This window comes from Trachypithecus francoisi, unplaced genomic scaffold (genome assembly GCF_009764315.1).
Source record: "Trachypithecus francoisi isolate TF-2019V2 unplaced genomic scaffold, Tfra_2.0 Lachesis_group6, whole genome shotgun sequence".
Lineage (NCBI taxonomy): Eukaryota > Metazoa > Chordata > Mammalia > Primates > Cercopithecidae > Trachypithecus > Trachypithecus francoisi.
Window position 1 is genome coordinate 24,921,267 of NW_022681471.1, and position 15,320 is coordinate 24,936,586.

General features: G+C 36.9%; 1 protein-coding gene across 1 annotated transcript in view; it reads left to right on the top strand.

Annotated features, from left to right (window-relative positions):
• The window catches only part of ADGRG4 (adhesion G protein-coupled receptor G4), a 107,417-nt gene that overhangs the window by 55,592 nt on the left and 36,505 nt on the right, over positions 1-15,320 (top strand). Inside the window, 2 exon segments of the mRNA XM_033201613.1 lie at positions 6,331-6,547; positions 7,909-8,071. Coding sequence (XP_033057504.1) covers positions 6,331-6,547; positions 7,909-8,071 — 380 coding nt within the window.

The window sequence follows — 15,320 nt, forward strand, 5'->3', positions numbered from 1 at the left end:
CCCACTTGCAAAGTATGAAAAGTGCCTTTTTCACAACTCCTTCATCAACACAGCATGTTTGTTATCAGACTTCTGGATCTTTTTGCGATATGATAAGCAGAAATTGATATCTCAGTGTAGTTTACAAACTTTTTAATGGAGATATTCGCATATCATAAAATTCAGTCATTTAATGTGTACAATTTAGTGGGTTTTTAAAAGTATATTCACTAGATTGTGCAACCATCATCACTGATTCCAGAATATTTCATCACTCCAAAAAGAACCCTGTACCCATTAGCAGTCTCTCTATTTCTCCCCCATCCCAGCTCCTGGCAGCCACGAAGCTACTTTTTATCTATGAATTTTGCCAGTTTGGGGCATTTCATGTTTCTGAGGTTCATCCAATGTTGTAGCGTGTATCATTGCTTCATTCCTTTTTATGAATGCATTATATTCCATTATATAGATATACCACATTTTGCTTATTAACTCATCAGTTGACGAACATTTCTTTTCCACCTTTTGGCTATTATTAAAAATCTGGCTATACACATTTATGTACAGATTTTATGTAGACATATGTTTTCAATTTTCTTGGGTATATATCGACGAGTAGAATTGCTAGGTCATATGGTAACCCTATGATTAGTTTTTGAGGAACTTCAAAACTGTTTTCCACAGCGGTTGTGCCATTCTACATCCCTGCCGACTCTGTATGAAGGTTCCAATTTCTTCATATCCTTGTAAACACTTATTACTATTGTCTGTCTTTTAGATTATGACTGATAGTAATGCCCCCCAACACACCTTTATTCTTGGTGTTAGTAATTTGTGTCTTCACTTTTTTTTATCCTGGTCAGTCTAGCTAAAAGTTTTTAAATTTTATTAATTTTTATAGACTTTATTTTTTAGAGGAGTTTTAGATTCCCAGCAAAATTGAGCAGAAAGTACAGAGCTCCAGCATATGCCCTCCCCCAACCACATGCACAGACTCCCCCACCATCAACATCCCCCACCAGAGTGGTACGTTTTTTACAATTGAATGTACACTGACACATCGTTATCACCAATAGTTCATAGTTTTATATTAGCGTTCACTCTTGCTGTGGTACATTGTGTGGGTTTGGACAAATGTATAATGACACGAATCCACCATTACAATATCATATGGGATGTTTTCACTGCTCTAAAAGTCCTCTATACTCCACTTATTCATCCCTCCTTCTTCTCAACCCCTGGCAATCACTGATCTTTTTACTATCTCTCTGTTTTTGCTTTTTCCAGAAGGCCATATAGTTGGAATCTTACAATATGCAGCCTTTTCAGATTGGCTTCTTTCACTTAGTTATGTGCATTTAAATTTCTTCCATGTGTCTTTTCTTGGAGTGGCAGCTCATTTCTTTTTGGCACTGAATAATATTCCATTGTCTGGAGGTACCACAGTTTATTTACTCATTCACCTACTGAAGGACATCTTGGTTTCTTCCAAGTTCTGTTAACTATGAATACAGCTACTATAAACATCTGTGTGCAGGTTTTTATATAGATGTTAAGTGTTCAACTCATTTGAGTAAAGAACAAAAGGTGTGGTTGTTGGATTGTGTGATAAGAGTATGTTTAGTTTTGTAAGAAGCTGCCAAATTGCCTTCCAAAGTGGCTGTACCATTTTGCATTCTCATCAGCAATGAGAGTTCCCGTTGTTTCACATTCTTTCCAGCATTTAGTGTTGTCAGTGTTTTAGATTTTGGCTATTCTAATAGGTGTGTAGTGGTATCTCATTGTTGTTTTAATTGGCAATTCCTTAACAACATATGGTGTTGAATAGCTTTTCATATGCATATTTGCCATATTTATGTCTCTTTTGGTGAAGTGTATTCTATAGGTTGAATGTTTGTGTGCCCCAAAAATTCATATGTTGAAATTCTAACCCCAATGTGATGGTATTTGGAGATAAGGCCTTTGGGAGGGGATTAGGTCATGAGGGTGGAGCCTTCATGAATAAGATTAGTGCCCTTATAAAAGAGGCCGCAGAGAGCTTCTTTGACCCTTTCACCATGTGAGGTTACAGTGAAAAAATGACGGTCTATGAGCCAGGAAATGAGCTCTCACCAGACACTGAATCTGTTCTTCATAGACAACTTGCCAGACATGGTTCTACTGCATAAAATGGGTCCCTCCCATAGTGAAATGTCAGAAATTGAGGCACAGGCATTCCAGTGCCTCTCAGAAGGACCAGGGAATTGGCCTTGAAGCAGTGAACTTCTCAGACTTGTTTTCCTTGCAGAGGATGCAAGTTTGAGATCCTTGCTGAAGACTATGTAAAAGAATTAGGAAAGCAAGCACAGCTCTGATTATTTCTAGATCAGAAACCAAGAGTCAGGGCAATAGGAAATGTTACAGCTTGAAGTGAGTGGGAGGAAAGTTAGACGGTTTGTGTTTCACGCTGACCTCCCTCCTTCTGAGTGACACATTTTCTTTAGAAATGCTAATAGAATTTTCTCTTGTGGAAGAAAAAGTTAATAAACAGTCATAACAACAACAAAAACACTGCACTGGGTTGGGATTTTTAGAAAATTGACTGTGAGAAGTCATTTTATATATATAAAAAAACTATCGCGGAGTAAAGGAGCAGTTGGATGATGACTGTAATGTATATAAGTGAAAAGTAAACTATCAAATTTATTATCTTTGGAAGAATCCTTCTATTCTACTTGTAAATTAAGGGCTTAATGAACAATGATATAATATAAAGGAAAGAAAAATGTATTCACGCTGAAACAATTTATTTTCTTTTGCTTTCAATCTTGCTGACAAGCATTAGATATCTTGGTTGAAGAAAAACTCTTCAGCTCTCTCACTTAAATGCTCCTTTTTCTTAACTCTTTAATATCACAGAATTAGAAAAGGTACCTTTATTTCGAAGTTCTTTGGATTCTCTTCTGTGCTCAATGTTTGTTACCTCCATGATATTAAAGATGCATCAGGCTCTAGTGAAGTTGACTAGAACTTTTCACAAAACTATTTCCTGTCTGTGTCCATTCCACCATCAGGGTAGGATAGTGAGCGCTTAAGAGAAAACAGTGGAATTTCCAGGAGGTCAGGTAGAAAGACTGCAAAGCACAGCTGTCCCAACTCCCAACACAGTGGAGAAAAGGGCCAAAGGCACAGATGCTGTAAAAAGTGATATTGAAGAGCTCAAGCTTTGGAGTCAGCATTGGGTTAGAATATTTCAATGTTTTAACTTCTTCATCTATATAAAGGGAATAATGTGAGTACTTTCATGACTTTCATGACTAATACAAAGGTTATTGTGATGAATAGATGAGAAAATGCATGTATAATGCTTTGCTGTTGTATCCTATCTCCAGAATGCCCACCAACTCATTCCCTCTTTGTCAATTGGGTGTTGAATCAGGGCTGGCTTGTGACTGCTTAGCCAGTAGAATTTGGAGAAGCGGCTTTGCCAATGATGGGACTAATTTTTAGGGGGACTGGAAATTTCTGCATCCTTTCTCTTGGTACACTCTCATTTGAGATGCTTCCTCAGAGCCAGACACCATGCTATAAGAAGCCCAAACAGTGGCGTGCTGAAAAATATTAACAACCAACTCTACCCAAAGAAGGTACTGATTTGTAGCTTTTGCCAGTTTTCATGATATAATACCCTCTACTCCATGGCTGAATACAACTTAAAATGTAATGTATAGTGACTGAACTATAAAGTTGGTAAGAGATGCATGCGCAGATACAGTAGATATGCAAATAATCACAAGAGCTTAGATTAGTAAAATGTAGCAAAATAATTAGAAAGTGAAGATGTTTCAGCATCATTTTAAAATATAATTTATGCAATTGTAAGTTTATATAATTTAATTTTTAATAATGGCCATGTTTAACAACTAGTTCACAGAATTCCTGAAAATTTAACAATTGGTTCTCACCAGCTGGTACAAGTTAGCTCCAGTACATCACAAGCCGGATCCACACACTACTGAGCCCACACCACTGGGAGAGGCCATGTGTAGGGAGTACAGCCAACAGCCCCAACTGAACAGTCAGCATCAATTGCCTGCCATGTGAGTGAGCCCTGTTGGACATCCAGCCCAGATTAGCCTTCTGATGTATTCAGCCTCAGCTGCTATCTGACTTCAACTGTATGAGACACTCCAAGTGAGAACACTCAACTGAGCCTAGTTAACACACAGAATCATGAAGGATAATAATACATTATTGCTTTAAGCCATTAAGTTTTAGGGTGATTTGTTATGCAGCAATAGATAACCTGGAACACTGGCTCACAGAAATTGCTCAGTAAATAGCAGATATTATTTTGAATGTTGTAATTACTGGCAAATTAACTGTAACAGTATTTCAAGGAATGAGGATCAATTTATTTTGCAACAAATAAAGGAGAAGTCCCTTTATTACTTTTGCTTGAGGACCAGGAATTTTTACACGATGAGTGTAATTTAGCTTGAATTTTCCTTAAAAACTATACAACTCCAGAGAAAAAGTCTATAATTACTTTCCACAGTATAGCTAGTCTCCCATTGGCCTGCTGTTTACTTTCATTCTGCCACAGCAGGGACTACGTGAAAGTGAAATTGCACCACTGAAGCCCAAAGAATCATGACTAGGCAGCTCTTGCTATTTTCAACAAAGTCTCAGCAATTTATTAAGAGCAGTAGAAAGACCCGTGAATGAGCTCACTATCTTTTTCTATCATGGCTAGTCTTAATATTTTTTCAGCTTTTTTAACTTACCAGAAGATGGATGCTAACTGGGACAAAATATTAATTCAGAAACAATTACAACCTTGTTTAATCTCCTTTCTGCCTCCCATCTCCTCAGGGAGAACTCTGTCTTTGCTAGTTCAGTTCCTATGTGAGGCATTGTTGGACAAATTGGGGTAATGGTTGGGGAGGAATTGAGAGGATCTCAGTTATGATTGCTGAATTTACATTGATGAGAACAGAAAGTTGTTTGCAGAAATAAAAGAGAATAAAGAAAGAAAATAAAGAGGAAAAGGAGAAAGCAAAAAGTAGCCTGTGTAGGCTTTTGAAGGTGTTAAGTTGTGGGGAACATGGGATAGGAGAGAGATTTGAGGAGACACTGATAACTATGGAGGTCATTGAAAGAGAGAGAGGAAGAGAAATACAGACAGAAAGAGAGAGGATGAATTTTATGCTGAATTATTTTATTTTCTGAAACAGTTGACTATTTGTAATATAATCTGGGTTAAGTGTGTTATGAGTGTTGGCTCTCGGGAATTTTTCTTAACAAATTGTATTTTTTATCATTTTCCTTTATATTTTGGTTACTGGACTTGGATGTGAGTGCTTTAAGCTAGGAAGACACCACAAGAAGCTCAGCTTTATATGTGTTATATTTAACTAAAATCGAATTTGTGCTGTATTCGTTTAACAAAGCTCTTCACTTTAAAAGTGAGTCATAATTCAAACAAAACATTATTTAGAAGAAGCATTTATGAGACAAGAACTTTTGGGCACTGACAGGATATTTGATGATTTTGAATATTAATGCTAACTTTAAAATTTAATTTGTTATTGTCGTTGTGACATGTAAAAATCATTTATTTTAGAGATACATACTAAAGTGTGGATAAAATGATATCATATCCAGGACTCGCTTTGAAATAATATGGGGTTGGGGAAAAGGTGAGTGGAAGTGTAGAGAAAATGAGATTAGCCATTCATTGACACTTGTTGAAGTTGGGTTATTCATGAGGAACATGGAGATTCATTATACAATTCTTTCTACTTTTGTGTATGCTTGCAAATTTCCATAATAAAAAGTGAAGAAAAAAGTGGGCGGGTTAATATCTATTGTTCTTACTCTCTGGAAAATCTAAATTAACTGCTTTTTATTATGACATAGTCCATATTTGCTTTTTTTTTTTCCTGTGGTTTGATGGTTCTTGACAGGAAAATGTAACCATCACCCTTAGTTATGAAAACATAGACTGAGTGTTTGCTGATATTTGAGTATAAGGTGGGGTCTACTTAACACAATCCAACACCCAAAAGTCTCAATTTAATTAGAATCAAATTTCAAGATAATTCTTCAGGGACAAAACGATTTCCCTGGTGCATATGAAAAATGGTTTAATGAATGAAAACTTTTTAATGAATAAAAAAGTGACTTATGTTCTACTTTCTGGGACTACACCTATTGTAGAAACGAAGGGCCAATATTTTCCTTCTGTAAACATGTTACCTTGGTAGGTATTCTCATCTCACCCTCTTTACTCTTTAAAGGGAAGGAAGCACACCAGAATGGCAGAAGACTAAGTCATGCAGCTTTTATGTCTCAACTTTCTTTCCCCAGAGAATGCTCAGGATGTTGCAGAGCATATTTTAAATTTGATAAATGAATCCCCAGTTCTGGATGAAGAAGAGACAAAGATTATTGTTTCTAAAATATCAGATATTTCACAATGTGATGAGATAAGTATGAACCTAACCCATATTATATTACAAATAATCAACATTGTTTTGGAAAAGCAAAACAATTCAGCCTCTGATCTGCATGAAGTAAGCAATGAGTAAGTACTAATACTTTGGTGAAAGACATTATTTTTAAAAAATGTAAAATGCAGTCGGCCCTCTGTATCTGTGCATTCTGCATTTGTGAATTCAAACAACCACAGACTGAAAATATCCTTAAAAAAATCTTGTGTTGATACTGCATAAGTACAGAATTTTTTCTCGTCATCATTCCCTAAACAATACAGCATAACAACTATTTACATAGCATTTACATTATATTAGGCATTATACAGTAATCTAGAGATAATTTAAAATATACAATGATGTGCATAGGCTATATGAAATTACGACCCTATTTTATATCAGGGACTTGAGCATCTGTGGATTTTTGTATCCATGGGAGTCTTGGAACAGATCCCTCAAGGATACGAACGGACGACTGTATATATTATCAATTTATTGGCATACAGTCATCATAGATTTTAAAAGTCAGGTAGTTACACATTGAAAGCTCAGTTAGTACAATGCAATGGGGTCACTTTACTCGAACGTTCGTTGTGAAAGGATGTATTCAAATTCTAATAGAATCTTAGTGATAAGTTTTCAAGTAAACATTTACCCCAAACCAAACCCCCACTCCATTCCCCCAACTTTTGTGCTCCCTCAGTGTTCTTAATGTCTATAAAATGTATCCAACCAATGCTAAAGTGGAAAACTTGAGAATAGTACTAGTTACCTCCCTCTAACTCACAACCAATTAATAACCAACTCTTGTATTTGTCACTGTACATCTATTTTTAAAATCCCTTAAATATTCCGGTGGAATTCATTTACTTCTCTCCATCTCTGCCACCACGACCCTATTCCTAGTCCCATTTCTCTCACCAGACTGTCTATAATAACCTCCTAAATGGTCTCTCTGCCTCCATTCTTGACCCTCTATGGGTCATCTTCTACATAGCACCCAGAGTAATCTTTTAATGTATGTATCAGATCATGTCCTTACTTTGCTTTTAAAACCACTAGGTGGCTTTCCATTACACATAGAATAAAATCCAAACTTCTTATAAAGTCCTACGAGGCCCTGCAGGGTCTGGCTTACATGTAACAATTTCATTAATTTTCACAACAATCTTTTGAGATGATTGTAATATTACTTCTAACTTTGCAGATGAGGAAACTGAAGCTAAGTGAGATTATTTTATTTGTCCACACAGTTAGGAATTAGAGGAACTAAGATTTAGATGTCAACTTGTCTGATTCCAAAGCCAGTGCTTTCATTTAATAATTCCTAAACGATATAAAGATAGTGATTAAAACCCAAAGAAAAGTCTTGCAATGAGGAAATCTTGCAAGGAGGATGGGTTTTTTACTTTTAAAGGGTAGGATGCTCTTCTTCATCTGTGGTTTCTTGCAGAATTCTGAGGATAATTGAGCGTACGGGTCACAAGATGGAGTTTTCTGGGCAGATAGCAAATCTGACGGTGGCCGGGCTGGCTTTGGCTGTGCTGCGGGTGGACCACATGTTTGATGGCATGGCCTTCAGCATTCACTCCTATGAAGAAGGCACAGACCCTGAGGTGAGTGCAGCTCAGGGAACTGAGAGTCAATCAGCCAAGCACTGTTGCAAGTCTTCATTCATTTACTCCTTGGGAGAGAGAGAGGGCACTCTGTTAAGGTTTTAATCTTCAGGGGACCTTATGGAAATACAGACATCCCAGGTAAGATTCATATATAATCTTTAGTAGGCTAACACCTTGGTTGGAATGGTGTCTGGGAATTGTGCAGTGATACCACCTTCAGCCCTGTTGCCCCAAATTATCTCAAATGTCAGTTTATTATTGGCCACCATTTAAGGAACACATTATATGTTGGACATTGTGCTACTGCCTCCTTTGTGCAGATAAGGAAACAGAGAAGTAATTTACCCAAGAACACATAGCCTAATGGTTAAGCCAGGATTGAAACTTATGTCTGTCTGGCTTTAAAGCCTGGGCCCTTTCCACCATATGATACTACCTTAGCCTTTGGCATGTTATAGGCTGCCAACCCTACTCAAAACAATTTCAGAGGTTAGATTTTTTTAACATTAAAAAAGTAATAAAGTGTACATATAAGAAAATGCACAAATCCTAAGTATACACCCTCTGAATTTTGACAAATGCATACATCTATGTAATCCAAACCCCTATTAAGATATAGAATGTTGGCCAGGTGCAGTGCCACACCTGTAATCCCAGCACTTTGGGAGGTCAAGGTGGGAGGATCACTTGAACCCAGGAGTTTGAGGCCAGCCTGGGCAATATAGTGAAACCCCATCTCTACAAAAAACTAAAAAATTAGCCAGGCATGGTATTGTGTACCTGTGGTCCAGCTACATGAGAGGCTTAGGCGGGAGGATCGCTTGAGACCAGAAGATCAAGGATGCAGTGAGCCATGACTGCACCACTGCATTCCAGCCTAGGCAACAGAGCGAGGTTCTATATTTTAAAAAATGATATAGAATATTGCTATCACCTCTGAAAGCCCCTTTGTGCCGTTTCCAAGTGAAGCTCTGAAACTACTACCTGAAGTGGCAATCACCGTTCTTACATTTTTCTGACAGTTTTTCCTGTTCTACAACATTATATAAATGAAATCTTACAATATGTACTGTCTTGCATAAGGCTTCTTTCATGTAGCATAATTTTTTTAGTCATCCTTTTGTTTCAGTAGTTTGTTCCTTTTTATTGCTGAATAATATTCGAACGCATGGGTATACAACAGATTCCTTGTCTATTCTCCTCTTGATGGACATTTGGATTGTTTCCAGTTTGGCTATCATGAATAATCCTGCTATGAACCTTTGTGTATAAGTCTTTATGTGATCATATGTTTTTGTATGTCTTGGATAAACACCTAGGAAAGGAATTGCTGGCTCATAGGTATATGTTTATTATTTATTATTTCTTTTTATTTTTTGAGATGGAGTCTTACACTGCTGCCCAGGCTGGAGTACAGTGGCACTATCTCTGCTCACTGCAACCTCTGCCTCCCAGATTCAAGCGATTCTCCCACCTCAGCCTCCCATGTAGCTGGCATTACAGGCACTTGCCACCTTGTCCAGCTAATTTTTGTATTTTTAGTAGAGACGGGGTTTAGCCATGCTGGCCAGGCTGGTCTCAAACTCCTGGCCTCAAGTTATCCACCCACCTTGTCCTCCCAAAGTGCTAGGATTACAGGCATGAGCCACCTCACCCAGCCTGTAGGTATATGTTTAAATATATTAGAAACTGTCATAGTGTTTTCTAGAGTGGCAAATGATGTGGAGTAATTTTCCCTGTTCATATTGGTTATTTGTATGTCTTTGGTGAAATATCTGTTAAAATCTTTTGCCCGTTTTTAAATTGGGTAGTTTTCTTTTTATATTGCAATAGTTTTTGGGATACAGGTGCTTTGGGGTTACATGGATAAGTTGTTTAGTAGTGATTTCTGAGATTTTTAGTGAACTCGTCACCTCAGCAGTGTACACTCTGTACCCCATATGCAGTCTTTTATCCTTCACCCCCTACCACCCTTTCCCTTGAGTCCCCAAAGTCCATTATATCATTCTTATGCCTTTGTGTCCCCATAGCTTAGCTCCTACTTATAAGTGCGAGCATATGATATTTGGTTTTCCATTCCTGAGTTACTTCACTTAGAATAACGGCCTCTAGTTCCATCCAAGTTACTGCAAAAGACATGATTTCATTCCTTTTTACAGCTGAGTAGTATTCCATGGTGTATATATACCACATTTTCTTTATCCACTTGTTTGGTCGATGGACACTTAGGTTGGTTCCATATCTTTGCAACTGTGAATTGTGTGCTTTAAACATGTGTGTGCATGTGCCTTTTTCATATAATGACTTCTTTTCCTTTGGGTAGATACCCAGTAGTGGGATTGCTAGATGGAATGGTAGTTCTAAGTTTAGTTCTTTAAGGAATCTCCATACTGTTTTCCACAGTGGTTGCATTAATTTACATTTCCACCAGCTGTATAAAAGTGTTTCCTTTTCACCACATCCACGCCAACATCTATCGTTTATTGACTTTTTAATTATGACCATTCTTGCAGGAGTAAGGTGGTATCTCATGGTGGTTTTAATTTACATTTCCCTGATGATTAGTGATGTTGAGTATTTTTTCATATGTTTATTGGATGTTGGTCTATCTTCTTTTGAGAATTGTCTATGTATGTCCTTTGCCCACTTTTTGATAGGATCATTTGATTTTTTCTTGCTGATTTGTTTGAGTTCCTTGTAGATTCTGGATACTAGTCCTTTGTTGGATGCATAGTTTGTAAATGTTTTCTCCCACTCTGTGGATTGCCCGTTGACTCTGCTGATTATTTCTTTTGTTGTGCAGAAGCTTTTTAGTTTGATTTGATCCCTTTTATTTGTTTCTGTTTGTGCATTTGCTTTTGGAGTCTTAGTCATGAATTCTTTGCCTAGGCCAATGTTCAGAAGGGTTTTTTTCCGATGTTATCTTCTACAATTTTTATGGTTTCAGGTCTTAGATTTAAGACTGATCCATCTTGTGCTGATATTTGTATAATGCGAGGGATGGGGATCCAGTTTCATTTTTCTCTGTGTGGCTTACCAATTATCCCAGCACCATTTGTGGAACAGGGTGTCCCTTCTCCACTTTATATTTTCACTTGCTTTGTCAAATATCAGTTAGCTGTAAGTATTTGGCTTTATTTCTGGGTTTTCTACTATGTTATATTGGTCTACGTACCTATTTCTTTTTTTTTTTTTTTTTTTGAGACAGAATCTCACTCTGTCGCCCAGGCTGGAGTGCAGTGGCTGGATCTCAGCTCACTGCAAGCTCTGCCTCCCGGGTTTACACTATTCTCCTGCCTCAGCCTCCCGAGTAGCTGGGACTACAGGTGCCCGCCACCACACCTGGCTAGTTTTTTGTATTTTTTTAGTAGAGATAGGGTTTCACCGTGTTAGCCAGGATGTTCTCGATCTCCTGACCTCGTGATCCACCCATCTCGGCCTCCCAAAGTGCTGGGATTACAGGCTTGAGCCACCGCGCCCGGCCTATGTACCTATTTTTATACCAGTACCATGCTGTTTTGGTAACTATAGCCTTGTAGTATAATTTGAAGTCGGGTAATACGATGCCTCCAGATTTGTTCTTTTTGCTTTGAATTGCTTTGGCTATGTGGGCCTTTTTTGATTCCATATGAACTTTAGAATTTTTTTCTAGTTCTGTAAGAATGATGGTGGTATTTTGGTGGGAACTGTATTATCTATAGATTGCTTTTGGCAGTATGGTCATTTTCACAGTATTGATTCTTTCCATCATGAGCAAGGGATGTGTTTCCATTTGTTTGTGTCATCTATGATTTCTTTCAACAGTGTTTTGTAATTTTCCTTGTAGAAATCTTTCACCTCCTTGATTAAGTATATTCCTGGGTATTTTATTTTATTTTAGTTATTTTGCAGCTGTTGTAAAAAAGATTGAGTTATTTATTTGATTCTCAGCTTAGTTGCTGTTGGTGTATAGCAGTGCTGCTGATTTGTGTACATTGATTTTGTAACCTGAGACTTTACTGAATTCATTTATCAGATGTAGGAGCTTTTTGAATGAGTTGCTATAGTTTTCTAGGTATACATTCACATCATTGGTGAACGGCAACAACTTGACTTCCTCTTTTCCAATTTGGATGCCCTTTATTTCTTACTCGTGTCTGATTGCTATGACTAGGACTTCCAGTACTATATTGAATAGAAATGGTAAAAGTGGACATCCCTCTTATTACTGAGTTGTAAATGTTCTTTATACATTCTGGATACAAGCAATTTATCAGATGTATGTTTTGAAAATGTTTTCCTTATGGCTTGCCTATGTATTTTCTTAATAGTGTATTTTGATGAGCAGTTTTTCACTTCCTTATTTTCTTTTTTCTTTCTTTCTTTCTTTTTTCTTTTCTTTTCTTTTTTTTTTGTTGTTGTTGTATGAGAGTGGGTCTCACTCTTTTACCCAGGCTGGAATGCTATGGCTTGAATACAGATCACTGCAGCCTTGACCTCCTGGGCTCAAGCAATCCTCCTGCCTCAGCCTCACATGTAGCTGGGATCACAGGCATGCACCACCATGCCTGACTAATTTTTAAATTTTTTGTAGAGATGGGGCTTCGTTGCCCAGGCTGGTCTCGAACCCTGGGCTCAGGCAATCCTCCCACCTTGGCCTACCAAAGTGCTGGGATTACAATGTGTGTCATTGTGCTCACCAAAAGTTTTAATTTTCATGAAGTCTAATTTATAGTTCTGTTTTCTTTTATGAATAACCATATATGACTTGTATAGGATACTTTTGTCTATCAGGAAGCCATGAAGACATTCTCTTATGCTTTTCTTTAAAAGCTTTATGATTTTAGCTTTCATGTTTAAAACTCAATTAATTGATTTATGTATTCCGTGAGGTAGGAGTTGAGGATCATTTTGTTTTACGTAGATATCCAGTATTTCCAGCACCATTTATTGAAAAGACTTTTCCTTCCCCATTGGCTTGGTTTGGTACCTTTGACGAAAAATCAAATAGTTGTGTAAATGTAAGGCTATTTCTGGGCTTTCCTATTCTTTTCTGTTTTGTTTTGCTTTGTTTTAACTCTTATGTTATTACCAGGTTGTCTTGGTTCCTAAAGTGTTGAAGTCAGGTAATATAAATACTTCAACATTGTTGCTTTTCAAGATTGCTTTGGTTATTCTAAGCCTTTTGCATGTCCATATAAATTTTTGAATCTGCTGATCAATTTATATAAAAAGCTTGCTGAGATTATGATTTGGATTGAGTTGAAGTTATTGGTCAATTTGGGGAGAATTTGTTTCTTACTAATATCGAGTCTTCTAATCTAGGAACATTTATTTAGTTCTATTTACATTCTCTCAGCAATGTTTTGTAGTTTAGGTAGGGAGATATTGCATGTCTTTTGATAAATTTATTCCTAAATATTTTGTTTTTTGATACTGTTGAAAATGGAATACTTTTAAAACTAGATATTCCAATTATTTGCCGTTAGTATATAAAAATGGAATTGATTATATATGAAATATTATTTGTATTATATGCTATAATATATACACACATTTTGTTTCTTACACACTTGCTAAATTCACTTATTGCTGCTAATAATTGTTTTAGAGATTCCTTAGAACTTTCCATGTGAGCCAACATCATCTGACAGTAGAGAGTTTTATGTATTCTTTACTGATCTTTATTCCTTTTATTTCTTTCTGGGGGCCTATTCTGATGTTTAGTACTTCCAATACAATGTTGAATAGAAGTGGTTAAAGTGAGCATCCTTGTCTTATTTTTAATATTAGGAGAAAAGTATTCACTGTTTTTCCATTACTGTGATGTTACCCATGTTTTTGTTTTGTTTTTTAAAAAGATGTTCTTTATTTGACTGAGGCAGTTACCTTCTACTCCTGGTTTCCTGAAAAAATTTATTACAAATTGTTGTTGAATTTTGTCAAAAGCTTTTTCTGTATCTCTCGAAGTAATCATTTGGCTTTTCTCTTTATTCTCTTAATATGGTAAATTATATTGATTTTAAAATATTAAGCCAATCTTGCATTCCTGGAAGAAACCCTACTGGTCATGATGTATCATCATGTTTATGTATTACTATTTTCTAAGTGCTTATGTTTTGTGAAGTATTTTTGCCCTTACATTCATGAAGTGTATTGGTCCGAAATTTTCTTTTTTTGTGATTTATTGTCAGGCTTTGGAAAGATTTTGGCAACATTCTAAAAGTGAGTAGGGAAATGGTCCCTCTTCTACTTTCAGAAAGAGTTTGTGTAACATTGCTATCATTTCATTAAATGCTTGATAGGGTTCACTAGAAAACGCTCTGGGTCTGAAATTTCTTTGTGGGAAGTTTTTTGATATCAAACTAGATTTATTTAGTGGATAGAGAGCCATTCAGATTTTTTGATTCATCTTGTGTCAGTTTTTGGATAGTTGTATTTTTCTGGCAGAGTTGTATTTTTCTAAGAGTTTATTTCATCTAACTTGTCAAGCTTATTGGCAATAATTTATGATATTTTCCTTTTTTTTTTTTAACATCTGTAGGATTTATAGCAGAAGTTAGCAAACTTTCTGTAAAGGGCAGATAATAAATATTTTAGGCTTTGCAAGCCACAGGTGGTCTCTGTCTGCTGAATGTTCTTATATTTTTGTTTTTGTTCTGCTCTCCGTTCCTCTTGCCTCTTGCCCTCTCCTCTCCTTCTTTCTCTTCTCCTTCTCTCCCTCTCCTGTCTTCTCCTTCCTTCTCTTCTCCTCTCTTCTCACTCTCTCTCTTCTCCTCTCCTCTCCATCCCTCTCTTCTCCTCTCCTCTCCTTCCCTTGCTTTCCTCTCTTTTCCTTCCCTCTCTTGTCTCTCCTCTCCCTCTGCTTCTTTCTTTCTGCAACCTTTTAAAAATGAAATGTATGTTGTGCAACTGTCACCATGATATGTCTGCAGAACGTTGTTCATCTTCCCAAAACTACTGGGGAGGTCAGCCTCCCCAGTAGCTGACCCATTGAATAACAAGTCCCCATTCGTCCCTCTCCTAGCCCTTGACAACCACAATTCTTCCAGTTCGTGTGATTTTGACTACTCTAGGTACCTCATGTATATGGAATCATACAATATTTGTTCTTTGTGACTGGCTTTTTTCACTTTGCAAAATGTCTTCAGGGTTCATCTATGTTGTAGCATGTTAGAATTTGCTAATTTTTTAAGGTTGAATAATGTTCCGTTGCATGTATTTACCACATTTTGTTCATCCATTCATACAGGGGTTCTTTTTGAAG